Source organism: Micromys minutus (assembly GCF_963924665.1).
Source record: "Micromys minutus genome assembly, chromosome: 7".
In the NCBI taxonomy this organism is placed as follows: domain Eukaryota; kingdom Metazoa; phylum Chordata; class Mammalia; order Rodentia; family Muridae; genus Micromys; species Micromys minutus.
In genome coordinates this window covers 60698970-60721938 of record NC_137976.1, presented here as the reverse complement: position 1 = coordinate 60721938, position 22969 = coordinate 60698970, and the positions used below count along the sequence as shown (strand labels likewise).

Sequence of the window (22969 nt, the reverse complement as noted above, 5' to 3'; positions counted from 1 at the left end):
GGCTTACTTGGTGAAGTGCTTGCCCCATCTATGAAGCCCTGGATTGGATCCCTAGCACTACATAAATCAGGCATGTGGCTCATTCTGGTAACCCAAGCAGTGTAGAGACTCAAGGCCATTTTTGGCTATGATGTGAACTCTAAGCCAGCTTGGAAGAAATAAACCTCATCTACTGACTTAAGAGTTATTGTTTTGGTTGGTTGGAGACAGGATCTTACTGTAAAGCCCTGACTGGCCTGGAACTTGCTCTGTAGGTCAGGCTTGGCCTTGAATTCACAGAAAGCCACTTGCCTCTACCTCTCAAGCCTGAGGTAAAGGCCTTTGCACCTTGCCCTGAATCTTCTTAAACAACAACAAAGCAGACAGAGTCTCACACAGCCAGACTAGCCCCACACTTCTGACCTTCCTACCTCCTCACAGGCCTACAGAGTCCAGCTAAGACTCACTTCCATTTCTCCAATCCTTTCACCTGAGAAAGAGACTGCCATCCAGCTGCTGCCTACCTAGTGCTGAGGAGGTAGACACAGGCGAGCAGGAGTGGGAAGTCAGCACTGTAGCAGTGAGAGTGGGAGCAGCTGGAGCTACGAGCCGAAGGCTTAAAATACCAAAAAATAGACTCTAACGTCACTTTGGGAGGCTCAGCCAGGAATACTGCAAGTTGGAGACCAGTCTGAACTCCATTAATACTTGTGGCTCAGTGATTAAAGCACTTGCAAAACAAAGATTCTAGAGTTAGGGGACTTTAGCTACTTTAGCATTTTATTATTCCCGTCAGCAATCTAAAACAAGTTAAATGTCTTGTCCAGTTGTTCAGCAGGTGAATAGTAACGCACAATCCTAAACTCCTAGATTGGTGTTTCCTGCTTACAATGCATTCTAATCCATAGATAGACTCAAGAGTTTACCAGTGTCTTATTTTCCAAACACTGAGATAGAAAATACTAAACACTCTAATGAAGGTTCTAACAGATACCACAATGTCAATAAGTTCCGATCCTCCCACCAAGAGTAGGTTATCCATTTCAAATTCAGTAGGAAAGGAAATAGAATACCTTCTTAGTCCATCTCTTAACTCCATTATAGCCTTTGGTTACCAGCTGTCTATGGAAAAAGCTGTTGAAGAAGTGGACCTAGAACAAACAGCAAACACAGTCAGCCAGGTTACATGATGCTGCACCCAGATTCAATTTCACAAGAAAATGGAAGGAGGAATAAAAAGATTTTGTTGGTGATTTTTATTGTTGGTTTGTTTGGTTTCTTATTTTTGGGATAGTATTTCTTTATACAGCCCTGTCTGTCCCAGAACTCCATCTGTAGACTATGGCTGGCCTCAAACTCAGAGATCTGCCTGTCTTGTGGGTGCTGGGATTAAAAGCATGAAGCACCACACCTGGCATTTTTTTTCAATGTGTTGTTTAGACTGACCTCAAACTCTACCGTAGCTGAAGATGGTACTGATTTTCTGATCCTCTTGCCTCTACTTCCTAAGTGCTAGGATTACAGGTATGTGCTGCTGTACCCAGTTTTTGTATGGTCCTAAGAGATCAAATCCAGGGTTCTGTACCTATGAGGCAAGTACTCTTCTAACTAATCTACATTCCCAGGCCTTGATTCCTTCCTTTTTTGTTTTGTTTGTTTGCTTGTTTGTTTTTTGAGACTGAATCTTTCTATGAAGCCTTTGGTGACCGGCTGGCCTCCAACTTAGAGATCCACCTGTTCCTCCTGACTGCTAGGATTACAGACATTCACCCACATCTGGCCAGGCCTAGATTTTTAATCAAAATTAAAAACCTTTTTACTTAAAAAAAGGGATGGGGTGAGAGCTGGAGAGATGGCTAAGTGATTAAGAACACTGGCTGCTCTTCCAGAGAACTTTGGTTCAACTCCCAGCAACCATATGGCAGCTCACAAGTGTCTATGACTTCAGGAGATCCAATACCTTTATAAAGACATGCAGAACACAAATTCACTTAAAATAAAAATAAAATAGGGGTTGGGGATTTAGCTCAGTGGTAGAGCGCTTGCCTAGCAAGCGCAAGGCCCTAGGTTCAGTCCTCAGCTCTGGAAAAAAAAAAAAAAAAGACAAAATAACAAAATAAAAATAAAATAAAAAATATATAGAGGTAGAAAGAGGGGAGAAGAAGAAAAGAGGGAGGAAGGAAAGTCAGTCAAGAGAAAGAAAATATATTATATGGTTAAGATTCTATTTCAAAGTTTCATTAGCATTTTTAGCATGCCTTTAATTCCAAAACTCCAGAGACAGAGGCAGGTGGATCTCTTGAGTTTGAGGCCAGCCTGGATAACAAAGTGAGTTCCAGGATAGCCAGGGGTATAGAGAAACCCTATCTCAAAAACCAAAAAAGAAAGAATAGCTCTGCCTTTTCATGATTGTTAGAAAGGAGTGAGTCTCCAAATTCACACCCTTCAGACTGGGTCAGTTTTATAATTCCTACCCTAGAATTTAAGGTAATGATTAATTCATTTTTCCCCTTTTCTGTTCTTTATTTTTCGAAACACAGTTTCTCTGTGTAGCCCTGGCTGTCCTTGAACCCACAGAGATGTGCCTCCCTATGTCTCATGACTGCTGGGATTAAAGGTGTTCACTATGACTGCCTGGTTTACATAATCATTTCTCATCTATAAAAATTACCTTGGCCAAAAGAAACATCAGGCCTTACATGCTCAGCTTAGATTTCTTGCTTTTAATATGTCATCTGAGGAAATGCTAGCACTAAAGTCATTTCCACTTATTCAGTGCTAGGGACTACACACAGGTTCTTGTGTAGAACAGACAAGAGCTCTTCTAGTCCCACAGAGCATTCCCTCTAACTCTGACTCTTCTCAAGAATAAAACTTGTATCCCCTTGGTGCTTGTAAATCTCAGCTGTAGTACCAGATCAGAATAACATCTAGAAATGTATAATCTCAGCTGTAGTACCAGATCAGAATAACATCTAGAAATGTATAAATCAAAATACTCAGCCTCCCCCAACCCCCAAGACCTAGCAAAGCTGCACTCCTGGGCAGGTCATAGCACCCCGCTTGTATAACCCTTAAGTCTAAAGCAAATTCTTATAATGAATATAACCTGGCATCCTAGCATTTGCCTTTAATTCTATCACTGGAGAAAGTGAGGCAGGAGGATCCCAACCCCAAGGCCAATCTGGGATACATAGTGAACAGTTTCAAAAAGAGCTAGGGGCCCAGCACTTGGGAAGCAGATGGAGATGGCTGAGTTTGAGGCCAGCCTGGCCTATGTAGTAAGACCCTATCTCAAACAAATAAACAAACAAACAACCTAAAAGAGCTAAATGTAGTGGGTTACAACCTTTAACCCTAGCATTTTAGCAGGAGCAGGAAGTTGGCCTTAAGTTCAATGCCAGCTGACCTACAGTAGTGAGTTCCAGGACAGCCATTGAGCTATATACAAGACTTTGTCATAAAAATCCAAAAATCAAAACAATAAACCATTCTGCTTATTATTGGAATTAATCAATTAATTCATTTCATTCCTCCTGAGTGCAGCCATAACTTTTCCCCCCAAATATTTATTTATTTACTATGCATACAGCTTTCTGCCTGCATGTATGCCTGCAGGCCAAAAGAGGCACCAAATCTCATTACAGATGGTTGTGAGCCACCAAGTGGTTGCTGGGAATTGAACTCAGGACCTCTGGAAGAGCAGTCAGTGCTCAACCTCTGAGCCATCTCTCTAGCCCTATAACTGTTTTCTTAAGAGAAAGATAAAGGGCTTTAATTCCAACACTCAGGTCAAAAAGACAGAAAGATCTCTGAGTTCAAAGACATCATAGTCTACAGAGTTCCAAGAAAGCCAGGGCTACATACATAGAGAGACCTTGTCTTAAACAAAAGCAATAAAAACTTAAATTACTTAAAAGTTAGAGGGTGTGAACTTAAATTCGCTCACAAGTACATGTGCCACAGTATGCAATAGAAGCCATAAGACACTGTGTAAAGCATGTAGGTTTCAGGGATTGAACTCAGATTGTCAGGTCTTTGGAGCCATCTTGTTGGCAGTCTCTTTAAAAAAGTCTGGGACTGGAAAGATGGCTCAGTGGTTAAAAGCACTGGCTGCTCCTCTAGAAGTCCTGCGTTCCTAGCAACCACATGGAGGCTCACAGCCATCTATGAGATCTGATATTCTCTTCTGATATTGGCCTACAGGTATACATACAGATAGACCACTCATAAATAAATAAATCTTAAAAACAAAACAAACAAAAAAAAAAAGACAGCCAACTATGAAGCACAGGCTGACCTTGTATCAGGTGAGCTACTCAAAAAACTGAAAATGAATTATTACTTTACATTTTGAAAGATAATAAGGCGGCACTCCAGGCAAACACAGCTAGCGGTAACCGTACAGGTGTCTTTCTGCTGAGGGGTAGTCATGTTTCTCCAGTATTACCTCAGGGAGCAGGGTGATCGAAGAAATTTGACCCCATGGGACAACAGACTTGCTCTGCACATCCGGCTCGGTTCTCCCCAGATGACAAATACTCAAGACACCGAATCACCATCAGGAAACGCTTCAGGGTACTCATGACCCAGCAACCGGGACCCGTCCTCTGAGGGCTCGCTCATCTTTTGTTCTACTCGTCCCCTGGCCGACTACCAGCCACCAAACCCGTCAGCCCGTGGGCCCTGAAGCCTCCCCATGATGTTTGGAACCTACCTCACACTGCTGGAATAAGTCAACAGTGATGGGCATCGCTCATAAAGAACATTTTGTGTTGTTTTGTTTTGATTTACTGCCAAGTTATCAAAGATACATTGACTTGGAAGTTAAAAAAAAAAGAAAAAGATAATAAGGCTAAGTCTTATTTATTAAGATTTTTTTATGTGCATGTGTGCTTTGCCTACATTGTACAAATGTGTATCTAGTGCCAACAGAGGTCAGAGGAGGGCATCAGATCTCCTGAAACTAGAGTTATAGACAATTGTGAGCCACACTGTGGGTACAAGGAATTAAGTCCAGGTCCCCTGCAAAAGCAACCAGTGCATTTAACCACTGAGCCATCTCTCTAGCCCCAAAACTAAGTTTTATTTAAAATAAACACAACTAAATAAGGAAGAAAATGGATTTTTGTTGTTGTTGGGCTGTTTGTTTTGTTTTTTTCTGAAACAGGGTCTCATGTAGCCCATACTGGCTGGCCTAAACTTGCTATGTAGTCAAGGAACTTCCGGCCTCCACCTCATTCCAAAGTGCTAGGATAAAAGGTGGTGTGCAAATACACTCATTTTAAACAGAAATGATTTAACAGAAAACATGGAGGACTCTAGTGCAGTCAAGACATAATCCAATCCATTTAATCTAAAGAATGTCAAATAATTACATACTCTTTAAAAGCAAAACAAACAAAAAAACAAAAGCCACAGAAAAACTAGCAGCCACTTTACTATCAATAATACAGAAGGCTCATAGGAGAAAGTTCCACTTACTTTGTCTGGGACTGCATCCATTATCAGCTCGCCATACATATTGATAACCTGTAAGAAGTAAAGCAGCTGATTAATCCTGCACAGCCAGAATATCCCTGGCAGGAGGAGCATGTTGAATATCGTAAAGGTAATGTAAGACCTTGTTTCTAGATAAATGGAAAGCCAACCCAAACAATTATTGGCCGACACCCGAAGCCTGCACTGACCTGGTCATTCAGCCAATTCTGACCATCCAGAGTTGCCAGGTCATCCATATCCAGCATGTGCTTATTGTAGAAGATTCGGAAGTTGCACTTCTGATGTCTGGCCCGGTAGTTTGTTATTTCCCTATTGATAAATGGTTTTCTAAAACAGATTGTGAAAAAGTTAGTTATTCAATGTATAATTATCTCTTTTATAATTATTTTCTCTTAAGGGGAAAGTCACTAATGGCAGTAATGTCTTTAAGGGCTTAACTTTAGCATCGCTGACATACCTATTAGAAAAGTCTTCATTAAAGACATCTTTTAATCTCCCAAGGACATCTTTTTCACTGAGTGGGACCAGACTTCCATACTTTTTCATAACCTCATCTAGGAATCCTTACATAAAGGAAAAAGAAAAACATGGAATTTTTTTCAGCAAAGTTGTTTTTATAACACATCTATTACAGACAGCATAGAACCATAATCTGTAAAAAGTTACATCATTAAAACAAAAAAAAGTAGGTATTCTAAACCTTCACCATTGTAACCCAAGAAGAAATGTTCACAGAATTTTCTTTTCAGTTGTTCTTGGCCAAAAGCTGGGCAAGCATGTATCTGAGGAGAGTGTCGCTCTCTCTCTCTCCATATATGTATGTATGTATGTATGTATGTATGTATGTATATGTATATAATATATGTAATATATCATATATATGTAATATATATTACAGGCTGAGTCTACTCAGCCTCCTACACTCTGGCGTCACAGGTGTGTGCCACCATCGCAGCTCAAACAGTATTTTTAAACTACTGACACACTCCGGAGTGGCTAGTTAAGAGTAATATTTCCATAGTGAGACCTTGAAGAAGAAACTTCTCCATAAGAACTTCTAAAATCCCAAGCACAGTGATAAACTGCTATGCTTCTACCTACCAGAGAGGCTGAGGCCAAGCATCACTTGGGCACAGGAATTCTGAGTAAGTTAAGTGTGGTTCAAAAATGGCCCCCAGGCTGGAGGGATGGCTCAGTGGTTAAGAGCACTGAGTGCTCTTCCAAAGGTCCTGAGTTCAATTCCCAGCAACCATATGTGGTGGCTCACAGCCATCTGTAATGGGATCCTACGCCCTATATATCTTAAGACAATGACAGTGTACTTAAACAAATACATCTTAAAAAAAAAAAACGAAAAACAAAAAAACCACCAACGGCCCCTATAGGTTATTTGTTGAAGGAAGTATGTCACTATGGGTAGGGTCTGAGGTTTCAAAAGCCCATTCCAAGCCCAGTGTCTCTCTGCCTGCAGCCTTCAGATAGGGGTGCAGAGCTCTCAGCTCCTTTTCCAGCACCAAGTTGGCCTGCATGCTGCCTCGATCCCTGTAATGATGATAACGAACTAAACCTCTAACTGTAAGCTAGCCATAGTTAAAACACTTTCTTTTATAAGAATTCTTGGGTCATGGTCTCACTTCACACCAATAGAACAGTGACTAAGACACCAAGGTAACAGCAAGATGTTACCTCTTAGAATGGGGGAGAAGATGAGCGCTAACCATCTGGTTAAGTGTTCTTTCTCCCCCAGTAGTTAAGAGAGTAGTTTCTTTATTTAAAAAAAAATGTAAAACTGGTAAGATTGTTATCACTGTAATATTGCAACTTGTTTGCTTTGTGTTTGGTTTCTGGAAACAGGGTTTCTCTGTGTAGCTTAGGCTGTCCTGGAACTAGCTCTGTAGATCAGACTAGCCCTGAGATCCATCTGCCTCTGCCTCATGAGTGCTGGGATGAAGGCGTTCAACAGTACTACTCAGCAGCATTTGATCACTGTTACTCAGCCTCCGTGGCACAAGCCTGTAATTTCAGCACTCAGGAGCCAGCTTCATCTACACAGTGAATCCCAGATTACATGCTGAGACCTTATCTGCAAACAAACAGCAAGCCTACTAATGTTATTCATGACACTGACTAACCCTGTGAGAGAAATTTAACTGGTAACAGTGAGCAAGGTCTTTCCCTCCATGCTGCCTAAGATGGCCTTCAGATCCTCCCACCTTGGCCTCTATAGTAGCTGGGATTATGGACCAGGTCTAGCTCTAGAGAAGCTTCTTTAAAATTGGGAATAAAATTTTTAAAAAACAATTTTTTTTGTTTAGCTATGGTACAAGAGATCAAACCCTGGGCCTGATACATGGTGGGCAAGAGTTCTACTATTTGAGCTTTATTTACAGACACGAAAAGTAGAATTTCTAAAGAGATGCTTCAGCCTGATTTAAGGCGGTCTTCAAGTCAACTTATGAATATATTCCTTTATTGGTCTCCATGATGACCCACTAAGCAAAAGTCACCAGGAAATAAAACCCCAACATTATTTCTAAATAGTGACAATGAAACTAAAGGCAGCTTAGCAAAGATAGAAACATGATTTTGGGATGACACTGAAAAGGAAGCTGACAAGTGACTCTGGGCTATGACAGGAAACTCATGACCAATTCCTTCTGTGTTCCACACAATGATTACTGCCAGGCCATCAATTCAGAGTGCAAAATACTCGGTTGTACTGAGAGAGAAGCAAAGATGAAAACCCAGTATTTCCTCCTGTTAAACTCCATCAGGGAGGCTCCTAACTTTTTGTAACGCCGAGAACCCAAGTCAAGACCCCAAACATGCTAGACTCGCCACAGACTTGCATCTCCCAGTCTTTATTATTTTAACTCCATTAACTCTTTCATTGTGTGTATCGTGAGGTTCACATGCAAACAGTACACAGAGGTCAGAGGACAACATGTGGGAGATGGTTCTCTCCTTCCACCATGTGACCCAGAGATTGAACTCAATCATCAGGCTTGGCAGTATCTTTACTCTTCATCCAATGGACCATCTCCAAAGCCCAGCCCTAGGTTTTTTTAAATCATTATCTCTGATTCTCCACCCAAGTCTAATGGGAGTTCTAAGCTAAGAACAAAGCATATAACATTAAAAAAAATTTTATTACTTTACGTGTATGGGTATTTTGTCTGCATATATGTCTGTATACCATGTGTATGCCTGATACCCACTGAGGTCAGAGAGGGCATTACAAATGTTATGGAATTACAAATGTTCTTGAGCTGTTATGTGCATACTAGGAACTGATCCTGGATCCTCTGCGTGGTGGTCCAGGGATATTAACCACAAAGCTACTTCTCCAGCCCCCCCCCCCCCCAAGCATATATACTTTTGCTATATTCTCAGCCTTTATATCTAATAGTTACCTTGTTTCTATACGGTGGTCTTATTTCTACTTGAAAAATGGCCCCAACAGAAGTCAGGAAACCTTGACATTTGAAAAGCCTGTGTTTAAGCGAGAAACTAAATATAGGTGGGAAGAGAATACTGACTGCACAGTTGTCCTCTGACCTTCACGTGGACATGGTGACATGACACCCCCACACAAACATCATGCATGTATGTACAACAATAAAATAATAAGAATAAAACTTTAAAACTATTTTAAAATGAAATAGGGTTAAGAGAGTATAGTATTTGTTAGAGGACCACAGTTAAGTTCTCAGTACCCTCACTCAATGTTGAAGGACAGACTGGGCTGCCTAACACTCTGTCTAAAAACAGAGACACCCAATCTTAAATCCCAACAACATAAAATTCTCATCTGTAATCTGTAAGCCCAGTGAAACTTAAGTTTAAACCAGTTCTTCTTGAAAGGTAATTTGACCATTCTCTTAAGATGTTTAAGTACCAATATTCTTTTAGCAGCAATCTGAATGGCAATTTAACTTACAGAAACAACCGTGCAGGAGAGTTCATTGCGCCCTTATAGCAAATCAATGCAAGTGTTCATCAGCAAACTGAGAGGGAACTAAGCAACACCTACATAACAGAGCAGTGTGGAAGGTAGCAAAGGGAAAGCCACGTGGGAGGCAAAAGCAAGACTCTGGAAAGGACAGCGTGCATACCAGAAAGGCAGGTTGAAAGCTGCTCATCATTCACTGGAGACACTGTCTGGCTGCTCTTGCCACCTGCCATTTGGTTTTCTACTTTGAGTTCACTGCACACCAAGGGAGCATCCAGTGGACTTTTACAGTAAGGGTGGTCCAGCAGCTTAGAACTAAGAATGTTCTGCTTGAGAGACCCATCCTCCTCCATCTGGAAGTTCTGGTTCTGAGCAGGCTCCTCAGACACAGGCCCATCTACACTACTCACAGATGTGTCTGCGCCAGACACTGACAGCGTCACTCCATCGTCACTGACAGTACTTGTCCCACTTTCCTGACCCAGAGTCATAAGTGCTCTTTCAGTTTCAGGAGTGCACTTGTCACTAGAAGGATGTTCCGTTAGAGGGAGTTCATGAATTTGCTCTGTACACTCCCACTTAGGAGAAGAGGATGACTGGTCCCAAGTGTATGTGGCACTGCCATTCTGCTGGTCAGGGAATGCTTCATCCAAACCATGCTCCTTGTCCAGGACAGAGCCTTCTTTAGTGTGGCCATCAGGCAGGTGACAGTTTTTCCCCTTCACCAAAGCACTGCTGTCCATGTCTGGAAAGTATGGCTGACAGGGACAAGGGTCTTTAGGTTCTAGGGAAGGGACTGGGCTGCAGTTGCCACCCTCAGTGTTGTGATCCCTAAGGTTCTCTTGATGGTCCCCTGTGACCTTCTGCACCCAGCTTCCCTGGGCTTTTCTCAGCTCACAAACTCTGCTTTTCGTTTTGAAGTGCTGGGATCTGAAAATCCTATACCGAAATCTAATCATGGATAATTTCTCATACATCCTAAGAGACACTTTGACTCTTCGATGTTGGTTAAGTTGGAACTTTTTTGGAATCAGGGGTCTCCTGCTCCTGTGGTGCTCTAGCCCTTCGTAGCAGCCATAACAAACTCGCTTTCTGTGTTTGTTCAAGACCACAGTCTTGCCACTGTCGCTTGGACTTTGGCTCTTCCCATTGAACTTCATGGGAAAGTCTGAAGCTTGTGGGTCTGTGCTAGGTTTGTGACCATTGGCCTTACCTAAAACAGTATTTGCCGACAAGCCAGTAACTGCCTTCAGAAGGCTTTTCTCTCTGCAGTACTCATGGTCCAAGTTCTTTGCTGAAGACAGTAATTTTTCTGCTTGGAGTTTCAGGAGACTCCTTGAGGAGGAAATGAAGTGCTTAGTGTCCTTTCTTTTCACTTTGGCGTACAAAGTGCTAACAGTTTGAGTAGCCACTCCAGACTTTTTCTTTGAATAAAGTGGTACATCCTGGATCCATGTTTTCTGGATGTGAAGACCCTTCTTACTACACTGGAAATGCTTCAACTGCCTGTGCCAAACAACTGGCCTTCCCAGCTTAGCTTTCAAAAAGCACACGTTTTGGGGAAAATAGAGTTTCTTAAAGCTTCCGAGCCCAGCACTCCATTTCTCAGAAAAGGCTAAGTGAATTCCTTTCTTCCATAGAATTTTCTTCTGTCTTTTCATTTTTCTGATGCATAATGAGAACTGGATGTACCTAAAAAAGAAAAAAATGTAAAGAAAATTTCAATTTCAATGAAGTATAATGTCATAAAGACATATAGCAATTAAAATCAAAGCATGAAACAGAACCTGTGCACTTCAATTACTCTGTGAGCTGTAAGGAGATCCTGCCTGAATGAGGTGCCCACTGCAAGATCTGAGAAGGAGACATGAGCATTTAACAAGGCCCCATTTTCTCTATACTAGGTTCTGATGGAGATGTTTCTAGAACAATTTCTGGCAAGGTGTGGTCAGACATGCCTTTAATCCCAGCATTTAGGAAGCTGAGGTTAGGTAGACCTCAATCTTTGTGAATTCCAGACCAGCCTGCTCTACATAGAAAGTACCAAGTCAGCCAGACACCTTGTAACAAACAAAAAACTTTCTCAGTATGCACTAATTTTTGTTTTTTTTTTTTTTAAATGTACATGAATAAACTTTACCTGCATGTATATAGGTTCACCACTTTATGTGTCTACTGCTTGTGGAGGCCAGAAGAGGATTTTGGATTCCTGTAACTGTAATTATGAATAGCTGTGAACTACCATGTGGATATTAGAAATTGAACCTAGGTCCTCTGCAAAAGCAACAAATTAAGTGCTAAGCCATTTCTTTAACCCACTGTATCAGTTTCTAATAGAACACACAAGGGAAAAAAATCAGAATAGAATTTGAGATTTCAGTACTTGAGCTACCCTGCCAGCCACAGAATTCCTAGCATTGACTCTGTGTTCTCAACTGTGAAGTGAAAAATAGTACAGACGAGGGAACAAATACCCGTTCAAATGGAGTTCATATCTACTAATTTGGTCCACATAGTCAAGGAGACCAGGCTCCACTTTTACAGTCAGAGTCTACGTGCCTATAAAGCAACAGGACTTCATCAGGTGCTCTCATCATATAAGGACCACAGACAAATATAAGCACACACAGAATTTCAGGAATAACTGAGAGAGGTAAAAGATGAGAAGGAATAGATGAAAATTAGACATGAAGCTGGAGGTGTAGTCAACACCAGCTTAGCATGTACAGGCTAGGCTCAACCCCAACACTCAGGAAATGAAGAAGAAAGATCAGAAGTTCAAGGTCTGTGGGCGAAGGGTCATCAGCAGTCTTCCCCAGATAAGAACCCTCCAAGCTACAACCTACTAGGAAAGACGTGTCCACTGGAGCAGTAATGGCACAAAAGTTTTGAGGATACCAAACAATTCCCAGTGAGATTTGAGGCATGCCCCCCAATAGAAGGGCATCCATGCCTGGTACTATAAAACTGGTCAAAATTCCATGACTGGGGAGATGGCAGGCCCTACAGGTAGCCAGACTTGTTGGTATACACTACTAATCTCAGCAGAAGCTGGAAGATCTCAAGAGTTCAAACTGCTAATGAGCTCAAGGCCAGCCTGGTCTATGTAGCAAAGTTCCAGGTCCTCTAAGGCTACATAGTGAGAGCTTGTTTCAAAAAATAAAAAGCAGATCAATGAGTACCACTTAGGTTAAAAAAAAAAAAAAAAAAAAGCCATGAAGTAAGCTATTTGACATGGGAAAGGCCCTAAATTAGAAGTAACAAATACCTCTGAAGGTTAGAAACATGGATGGCACTAAGAAAGGAAGGTAATCCGAAAGTCTGAATACTCCCCCACACAAAATCCTGCCTCCTACCCTGAGAGAGAACCTGCTCCCTTTCTTGGCCAGGATGAGTCAGGAAAGTCACACCAGTAGGAAAGCATAGTGCAGAGCAACCTGGGATGAGTTCATTCCTGCAGGAAGCTTGTCCTCTCACTACCTTATAAGGATATGCTGCTAATGAGGAACCATTCCTTCAGGATGAGAGAAGGGCATGTAAGGAGAAAAGATTATAGATATTTCATGCTTTCCCAAAAGGCTGAACAATTACTCCTCAGGGTGTTCTGAAGTCAGAGCAATGTCTGCAGCTCTGAATCCTAATCACACCACCCCTTCCTTCCCCCAAAGCAGAAACTTACTCCCCACACCCACGCACCCCGAAGAGGTAAAATACATGGTCTGTATGCAGCTCTGACTGTCCTCAAACTCAGAGATCTACCTTCCTCCACCTCCCAAGTGTTGGGATTAAAGGCATGTGCTACCACCTAACCCCAGCAAAACGTATTTTCCCCCTCAACTTACCCTCCTAAGACTGTGGTAATCTCTGATTCATCCTCTAAGAGTCGGTTAGGGAAAAAAAACCCATAAACATCCACAGATACTCATCCAGAATGGCCTTGCATGGCCTAAAGTGTCCCCAAATTTGACAAGTCTCATGCATTCAAGATTTCCCATAGCATCTTGGTACACACTGAGGCTGAACCCAAGACCTCATACAGGGTAAAGATGTTCACCCACACACCACAACCCCATTCTTAAAAACCACTAAACAATCACTAGTTGCGGTGTCACATGCTTTTAAATCCAGCACTCAGGAAGCAGAGGCAAGTGGTTCTCTGTGAGTTCAAGTCCAGCCTGGTCTACATAATGAGTTCCATGACAGCCAGTGCTACATTGTGAGACCCTGTCCCTCCCCTACCCCCCCCCACCACAAAAAGGATTACTACCAAGAATCACCAGACCTCTGAGAAAGGAAAGTAAACCAAAACAATGTTACAGGAAATCCATAGACAGAAGGAAAAGCAGTGTGATCAGAGTGATAGAGCTCCAATCCCAGGAATGCACACAGGCATCCAAAACTACAAGAAGGAAAAAACAGCTTCTCTCCAAGAACCTTCAAAGAGAGCATGGCCATACAGGCATCCTTATTTTGACTCAGTAAGACTAATTTTAATTTTAAATGTAAGGCCTCCATTATCTGTGAAAAACAAAAAAGTTCTACTGTTTCAAAAAAAGAAAGAAAAAACGCTGGAGAAGTCTGGAGACATGGCTCAGGGGTTAAGAACACTGACTGCTCTTCCAAAGTCCTGAGTTCAAATCCCAGCAACTACATGGTGGCTCACAATCACCTGTAATGAAATCTGATGCCCTCTTCTGGTGTGTCTGAAAACAGCTACAGTGTATCTACATAAATAAATAAATAAATCTAAAAAAAAAAAAAAAAAAAAAAAAAGAAAAAAAAGGAAAGAAGGAAGCTGGAAAGCTTGTCGGTGGCTAACAGCACTCTGCTCTTGCAGAGGACTCAAGTTCGGATCCCAGCACCTGTATGATGACTCACAACCATCTGTAACTCCAGTTCCAGAGGCTCCAACACCCCTTCTGATGTCTGAAGGCTTATGTACACATGAGATGCACATACATTCAGGCATACACCCATAAGTTTAAACAATTTTTTAAAAAAGAAAAACCAAAGGAAAACCTTACAACTGGCTCAAAACAAAAACTAGAGTCATACATAGTCACACACTATAATCCCAGTACTTAGAAGATGTACGTAGGAGAATTAGGACTTTGCCTGGGGACATGAGATTCTGTTCTGAAAACAAAGTAACAAAACAAGAGTCAGAGCGGTAGGTTTTTACATTGTTGTTTAGCTCAGGAGACAGAGGCAGAATTACTCCAAATTTGAATCCAGCCCGGTCTACATAGTGAATTATTGGCCAGTCAGAGCTACAGAAGAGATTCTGCCGTCTCAAAGTTACAGTAGCGGAAGTCTATGTCTAGTGTGCCGGAAGCCCTAATGTAGGTTCTCAGCCTCTCACCCTACAGCACTTGACTGTAGTTCCTCATGTCACACTGACCCCCCCCAACCAGAAAAGTATTTTGTTGCTACTTTATAACTGAAATTTTGCTACTGTTATGAATTGTAATGTAGTTATCTGTGTTTTCCAAAACCCCAGCGTAAGGGTCATTAGACCCTCAAGGGGCCACAACCCACACAAGCTGAGAACCACTGCTCTAGATCCAAATAAAACAAAAAACCTCCACCAGAAACATTTAGAAAACTAGGGGGAAATGAGAGGGCTCTCTTTAGTGGGTCCAGAACTGAGGTCAGGAAGATGAAAAGGTTCTGAAGATATATTGTAACAGCTACAAAGCATGAATGTACTCAACAGCTCTGTGCTGTAAACCTAAGCAGAGCCCCGCATGTGGCATACATTTGGGAGCTGAGGCAGGAAGAGGTCAGTCTGGCTAAATAAAGACCTTTGCTTGGGGAAAAAAAAATGGAGGCCAGAGGTGGGAAGAGCAGCTCGGTGGGAAGAGCAGCTCAGTGGTACTGCACATGCACATAGACAAGGTCCTCAGTGTGATCTCTAACACCTCCAGAGGAGTAAAGGCAGAGTGCACAAAACCGCACAAAACAAAACGGCAAAAGAACGGAGCAAAAAAAAAAATTTTTTTTTTATTGTTTTTAAAGGAACAACCGAGGGCTGGAGAGATGGTTTACACTTTACAGCACTTGGCTGTTCTTCCACAGAACTCAAATTTGGTCTCCAGAACCCATGTCTAACAGCTTACAGCTGCCTACACCATAGGCTCCAGAGGTTCCAACAGCTCCTTCTCTGCTGGTACTGCACTCATGTGCACACAGCCATACACAGAAACACGATTTTTAAAAATGAGCAATCAAGAGACTGGAGAGACAGCTCAGCAACTAAAAGCACCCGCTATTCCTGCAGAGAACCCAGGTTCAGTTCCCAGGACCCACTTGGCAGCTTGCAACCATCCCTAACTCCAGCTCCAGGAAATCCAAGGCCCTTTTCTGGCCTGGCACCAGGCATGTATGTGGTATATATACATACATGCTGGCAAAAAAAAAACAAAAAACCTCATATACTTAGAATTAAAAAATAAATAGGAACAATTATCTCTTGAGTTCAAGCCTGGTCTACAGTCTACAGAGTAAGTTCTAGGGTAGCCAGGACTACACAGAGAAATCTTGTCTAGAAGAACAAAACACAACAACAAAATTTCAGGCACCAAGGAAAACCCTAATTTAGTTCCACCAACCACCAGCAGGTACACAGTGAGTTGCCCTTGGGCAGAAGGCAACTGTATTATCTAGTTCTAGCTGCATACGAAAGTGTCTCAGACAGGGCCAACTGTGGAGCCATTATAAGTTGGAGCCCCATTGGCTGGCCCATTGGGGTTACTGTTATTCAGAATGTGATTTGTTGTCTCTAAAGAGTAAGCATTGCACTGGTTCCTTTTATCAACTAAAACACACACAAAGAGACAGAGACACAGAGACAGACAGACAAGACAGACAGATTGAACGAGACCACCACAAAGATTAGAAGACACAAAACACAACTGGGGGCTGGAAAGATGTCTCAGCAGTTAATAACACTGTCTGCTCTTCCAGAGGTCCTAAGCTCAATTCCTAGCAAACAGCAACCACATGGTGGTTCACGACCATCCATAATGGGATCCCACACCCTCTCTGGTGTGTCTGAAGACAGCTACAGTGTACTCATATATTTGAAATAAATAAATCATTTTTAAAAAGTCATAATATATAATGTATTAATATTCCTAAGACATAAAGAACTCTTAAATTAAGAAAGAAAAGACAAATCTAGCAGTGGTGACCCATGCCTTTAATCCCAGCGCTTGGGTGGCAGAGGGCAGTTGGGACTTTTGTATTCCAGGACAGCCAGGGCTACAGAATGAAGTTCCAGGGCAGCTAGGGCTGCAAAGAAAAACACTATGTCAACAAACCCAACAATCAAACAAGACAAAAAGCTTGATAACCAGATGAGGAAAATCCATAAGGAGGTAATCCACAATATTTCCAAAAATCCCTTAAACATAAAACAAATATTCAGCTTCATTCCCCTACCAGGGTTCTCCCTGTAGCCCATCTATCATGGAACTCCTGTTGTAGGCCAGGCAGGCTAACCTGCAATTCAAAAATTCGCCTAACTCTGCCTCCCTGTTGCTGGAATTAAAGGTATGTGCCACCACCAGCCAAGTCAACTTCACGCTTAGGAAAAGAGGTCAATGGTCTGGGGCTATGCTCAATGTTAATTCACATATGTGAAAAGTCCCAGGTTTAATCAGCACCGTCAAAAAAAAAAAAAAAAAAAAAAAAGGAAAAAGGAAAGCTGTAACATATTCTCCTTCAGGTAAGTTACTTTCTTAACAGCGAAGGGGATCATCAGGCCAGCCAAAAGTTACTTTCTTTCTGTTTTGAAGGTATCACTTTGTAGTCCAAACCTACCTCAAAATAAAAATCCTCCAGCCTGTCACCTAACTGAAAAAGGTATTGTCATACTTTGCTGATAAAATTCCAAACTGATGTAATCATTTTGGTAGAGAATTTGGGAAGATTTTTATAAAAACCATAACACTGTTTATCCTTAATCTGGCAGCCCCATTTTATGTAATTTAAACTGGAGACAGCTGTGCTAATAAAGACAAGGCTATCTGTTGAAACTTTGTTTATAACAGCAAATATTCAACCAATGCCCAAGGCAAGGCAAAAGCATGGCTGAATCAACTACTTATATGTGATGAATGAAGCTTCACTGCAGCAGGGTTCCCTAGCACCCAGCACACAGTGATTTACAGAATGCATCCTTAGAGGAAGAAAGCGAAATTCACAGGTGGAAGGAGGGGAGGGACACTTCTCTAACTGTCCTTTTCCTACTGGTCTGACTTTAGGACCAAGCTAATGCTTCACTTCACATTCTTAAACGAACCTGGTGTGCTTGCTTTCTTTTCCTCTTTGCAGTACTGGAGAATTAAACTGGGACTTTGTGAATGCCCAGCAAGTGCTCTAATGCTGAGCTACATCTCTTAGCCTCTGAATTTCAAATGACTAATACAATCAGTCATTAGAAGCAGAAAATTAACAATTTTAGAAAACAATATTCTGACTACATGCTCAAGACCTATAGAGAAAGACTACACACAGGTTATTGTACAATGCATAGAAAATCTGCTTTTTCATAGAAGTAGGAGTCAGTTCTGATAGTATCAGTATTCTACAGTTGAGTAAGTAAAATGTGTGGTGGATAATTAAAGCTAGACTTTCCACCATTAGGAAAACAATGAATCATGAAATGATGGGGGGGGAGGCAAAACTGGAGGTACCACAATGAACTCTGTGTTTAACATAGATAAGGAAGTGTACATATACATACATATTTTTGACTGTCAATGAAGCAACAAAATTCCAGTAAAAAGTGAACACCCTAACAACCAGATCTTGGTTTCTAAATATAATTATGTACTGAAGAAATTGCTAAACTCAGCATGGTGACTCAAGCGCTCTGGAGGCTGAGACAGGAGCATAGGGAGTCCACATCATCCCTAGTTATGGAGTCCATTGGAAGGCTACCCTGAATGAACTACAGGAGACTGTATCAAAAACAAAACAAAAACCCAGAAACTGGGCAGAGAAAACAAAAAAATGAACCTAAAATGTCCCCGTGGTGCTGGAACATCACTAGGACTTATCAAAAATAATGTCATGTCAAAAAGACATACCAACGTAAAATCTCATGATGCCTAAAAATCCACTGAGCAACCAAATACATGATAGTTAGAATCCAAGAATATTGGCTTGCATAGAACTTCCTATGTGTAGACCACAGTGACCCCAAACTCAGAGATTGGCTTGTTTCTGTCTCTGGAGTGCTGGGAATAAAGGAATATATCACTATGCCTTTTTTTTTTTTTTAATTTTGAAGGGTAGCAAAACAAGTATAAGGGATATCTTCCTTACATATAATTTAAAATAAAGAAAATACAGAATGAGTGAAAGAAACAGAAAAAAAAAAAAAAAAAAGAATCACCAACTTCTCTTAAAAATAACAGATGCAGCCAGGAGGTGTGGCTACACTCCTAAAATCCATGTGAGCAGGAGGCTAGGGCAGGACTATCACTAAGTAGCCAGACTACCTTAGGGGAAAAGCAAGGGGAGGGGATATGTCTAGTAGGTTACTCAACGGGAGAAATGTTTGCTGCAAACATGAAGACCTGATTGTGGGGCCCAACAGCACATTCCTATAATCCCCGGAGCAGGAAGGGATAAAAGACAGACTTCTAGGGCTTGATGGCCAACCAGTCAGCCGAATGGGTAAGTTCCAAGTTTAATAAGACCCTGTCTCAATAGAGTAGAGAATTCGCTTCACACACTTCCACACAGGCAAGTGTGCCCCTCTACACACAAGTGGAAATTAGAAAACAATGGAGAAATGTCTTTGAAGTTCTGAGGGAAAATTATTTTCAACAAGAGCCCACTGAAAACTAGTTAGTGAGAACAGAAAAAGGTTTTCAGACAGGTGATTTATCAAAGTTCATACTTCCCATACACCCTTCTAAGAGCCACAAGACAAAAAAATACTGTGACAAAATGAGGAAGTCAGTCAGGAAGACATGGGACTGTGGAATCAGGCTCAGCCCTTGCCTGACACGTGCAATGCTGAGTTCACGCCACAGCACTTGAAGATGGTACTAAATCAAAAGGTGGTGAGAAAGACAAAGAAAACCAACACAAAAGACAAGACAGGCAGGAGGCCTAGCTACTAAGAGAAACAAAAGTGGGAATGCTCAGGGATGGCTCAGTGGTTAAGAGCACTTGGTCAGGACACACATGGTGATTCACATCCAGGGGACCCATCACCCTCTCCTGATCTCCACAGGCACCAGACAAGCATGTGGAATACATACATACAGGCAAAATATGCATGCACTCCCTCCCCTCCCCCCCCTAAAAATGGAGTAGGGAAAGCAAAAGAAGTGAGAGAGCTAAAAAAGAAACGATGCACAAGCCGGGCTTGTGATTCTGGCATTTGCCAGGTCAAGACAAGAGGACCACTGCAAGTTTAAGGCCAGCCTAAGCTGCACAGCAAATTGCCAGCCTGAGCTACACAATTAATGTCTTAGAATCAGAGTACAGGATTCTGAGCTATAGGTGCAAAGGACTCCTAAATGGGAAAATGGGAGGAGACATAAATCAAGCATCTTCCAGGAAGATGCTTTTCTAAAGGCCTAGCACACAATTAGCATCTCATATGAGAAACTGGCAAGTTACCCTTCTTACACCAGTGTCTTATCAATAAGCACAAGGCATCTGAGTGACTAGGTTTCTTGACTGCTGCACACTCAGAGCACAGATCGCAGTGAAGTTCCAAACACACGGGATTCTGATCTCTCTCCTGGCAGCCTTCTCCTTACCGTGCTTATTCTGGACAAGAGGCAAAAGCATAATCAGGAATGCGCCATGTGTCCTGAATATTCTTAAATGGCGTTTTAGCCAGATCCTCAAAAAATTCCATTCAGTTATTTCATCTAATTTGTATTGGTATAAGAACATGCCTACGCCCAGGTGGTGAACCAAAAAACAATACCAAACGGCAGATTAGACTTTCAACTCAGCTTTCTGCATCCCATTTCTTCCAACAGAATGGCCCCAAAGTGGGTTAATTAACCCCATCATGGGGTTAATGCTACCCAGTAAGGACAGAATAAAAAAGTAGCTTCCCACCACCCTAAAGCCCAATGAATGGTACCATGCATAAAAAGTGTGGGAAGGAACCAAAGCAAGGAGCAAACAGAGCTGTCGGATCAATTCAAATCCCTCCACTTCCAACTCTGCAGGACAGGGAGCCCGACAGCGATCTTCACGCAAAGCTTTCTCTTGGCTTCGGAAGGAACAGCCCGGGGAGGAGGGGTTCTGGCTGTCTGGATCTCAAGGTTTGCGATGCAGAGGAAGGAGAAGGGCCGCGGTCCCCGGAGACCAGCGCCCACAAGGCGGCCTGCAAGCGGGCCTCGGGCGGCGCTGAGCTGGCGCGGGGAAGGGCTGGTCAGCAGCGCTGCGGACGTCTCCTGGCCTAGGCTGCCCTGTTCCCACTTACCTACGTTCTTTGCTCCCGGCACCTAACCTTCTGCCTGGATGAACGCTGCAGCGGCTGGGCCCACTGCGTCGCCCTCGCCCTCGCCCACGCCCACGCCCGGAGAAGCCAGGCCAGCGACCGGAGCTCCGGCCTGCTTTCGGCCGGCGAGGCGGCCCAGCTTCCTCCCAGAGGCAGCGCGACACCGGCGCCTGCTTTTCGCGTCACCTCCTTTCTGGCACTTCCTCCAGAAGCTCCACCCACGCCTTGTGCGAAGGGCGTGACTAGGGCGTTAACCTCTAAGGGTTGGGTGCACTCCTGTTCCTAAAGTCCTGGCTCAACAAGGGCAGGTACTAGGGAAACTACAATCTTGAGTGGCCCAGGCGCCACAAAGCAAGTTTCCGATTCCGGCCATCAGCTCTCCTCAAGCTTTTACCATCAGAAAGGCTAAAACTGACCACACTAAGCCCTCACATTCCTGCTCTGAGCTTCAGTTTAAGGTCAGGCCCAGGCTATCCCACTTTCCCATGTGATCTTACCCCTTCCCTTGGTCTTGTAATTTACTTCTTTTAACATTTTCCCAGGAGGGCAGGGCCTTCGCCTCTGGCCTACCCGAACTCAGGAAGTCTTCTCTTTCTGGTCTGGCGCTTCAGCATCCATCTAATGAACCATTTTTCGATCCCAGGTCCAGTTTGTATACTCACTTTATATTCTAACACCACAGGCTAGCAATTGAGATGTGGGAGTGAGCAGGTTGTTAGGGGAAACTACCCATTTTTTTCATAGGTGGTTCTGTTTCAGGTACATGTGAAGTCGGGCTTGGCAAATAGGCAATAGGAGCAGAGCTTTAAGTCACTAAATCAACAAACTGCTATCTAAGGTCTTTTACCTTGTACTTCACAACTACTATCAAGTAGCTCATAACTGTAATCCCATGGGCAGAGGCTGAGGACTGCCATGAATTTGATGCCAGCCTAATCTACCCAGTGAGATTAATGTGATGATTAATTTCCATTGTGAACTTGATTGGATGAAGAAACACTTAAAAAGGAGTGGTGACATGTGCCTTTAATTCCAGCCCTCAGGAGAAGGCAGAGACTGATGGATCTCTTAAGTTCTAGGTCAGTGTAGTCTACATAGTGTGTTCCTGGCCAGCCTAGAAGATATTTTCAAAAGAATCCTAAGAGAAAGATTCCCAGAGTTAAGTTAAACTAGATGCTCCCAGGCACTTGTGAGGCAGAGGCAGGCAGATCTCTGAGTTCGAATTCAATCTGGTCTACAGAGTGAGTTCTGGGACAGCCAGGGCTACACAGGGAAGTCCTGTCTTGAAAACAAAACAAAAGGCTGGAGAGATGGCTCAGTGGTTAAGAGCACTGACTGCTCTTCCAGAGGTCCTGAGTTCAATTCCCAGCAACTACATGGTGGCTGACAACCATCTGTAATGGGATCTGATGCCCTCTTCTGTGTGTCTGAAGACAGTGACAGAGTACTCATATACATTAAATAAATAAATTTTTAAAAAAGAAAACAAAAGAAGGAAGGAAAGAAATGAAAAAAAAAAAAAAAGATGCTGATCCAGAAACATGAGAGACAACAGAAACCAAACAAGACAAGACCAGAATGGCGCGTCCCCTCATCTACTACAATTAAAACATTAACAATGCAGAACAAAGAAAGTATATTGAAGTGGTAAGAGGAAAACACCAATTTACAATTAAAGCCCCATCCATCAGAATAACACAAGATTATTTACCTGAACTTTAAAAGCCAGAAGAATTTGGTATGATGTATTTCAAGTTCTGAAAGCTAACAATTGGGGCTGTATAGTTTATTGTGGTTAAGAGTACTTCTTGCTTTTGCAGAGGTCTCAGGTTCAATTCCTGATCCCAGCACCTAAATGAAGGCTCACAACCAACTGTCTGTAACTCCAGACCCAGGAGGTCTGGTGCCTTATTTTGACCTCCTCAGTCACCAGGCACTCATGTGGTGCACACACATACCTGTGGGCAAAATACTCTAAAAAAAAATTACTAAAACTAGCAACTGCCAACCTAGACTTAATATGTCCAGCAACATTGTCATAACTGAAGAAA

At 42.5% G+C, this 22969-nt stretch overlaps 1 protein-coding gene and 1 pseudogene across 4 annotated transcripts in view; one reads left to right on the top strand and one right to left on the bottom strand.

Annotated features, from left to right (window-relative positions):
• SENP5 (SUMO specific peptidase 5) overlaps nucleotides 1–21029 on the bottom strand; it is a 35100-nt gene extending 14071 nt beyond the window's left edge. For 2 of the 3 annotated variants that reach the window (XM_080919426.1, XM_080919427.1), the window contains exons 1-6: nucleotides 20901–21029; nucleotides 9597–11125; nucleotides 5939–6044; nucleotides 5670–5808; nucleotides 5464–5511; nucleotides 1053–1130 (exon numbers count right to left, since the gene is read on the bottom strand). In XM_080919426.1, the coding sequence (XP_080775552.1) occupies nucleotides 1053–1130; nucleotides 5464–5511; nucleotides 5670–5808; nucleotides 5939–6044; nucleotides 9597–11094 (1869 nt within the window). In that variant the 5' untranslated portion in view covers nucleotides 11095–11125; nucleotides 20901–21029. The remainder of the gene's footprint in view (nucleotides 1–1052; nucleotides 1131–5463; nucleotides 5512–5669; nucleotides 5809–5938; nucleotides 6045–9596; nucleotides 11126–20900) is intronic. The other variant, XM_080919428.1, reaches the window with a different exon arrangement.
• On the top strand, nucleotides 4412–4593 carry LOC308422423 (H/ACA ribonucleoprotein complex subunit 3-like; annotated as a pseudogene). Its single transcript has one exon. The product of its transcript is annotated as an H/ACA ribonucleoprotein complex subunit 3-like (transcript).
• Nucleotides 21030–22969: the final 1940 nt, after the last annotated feature.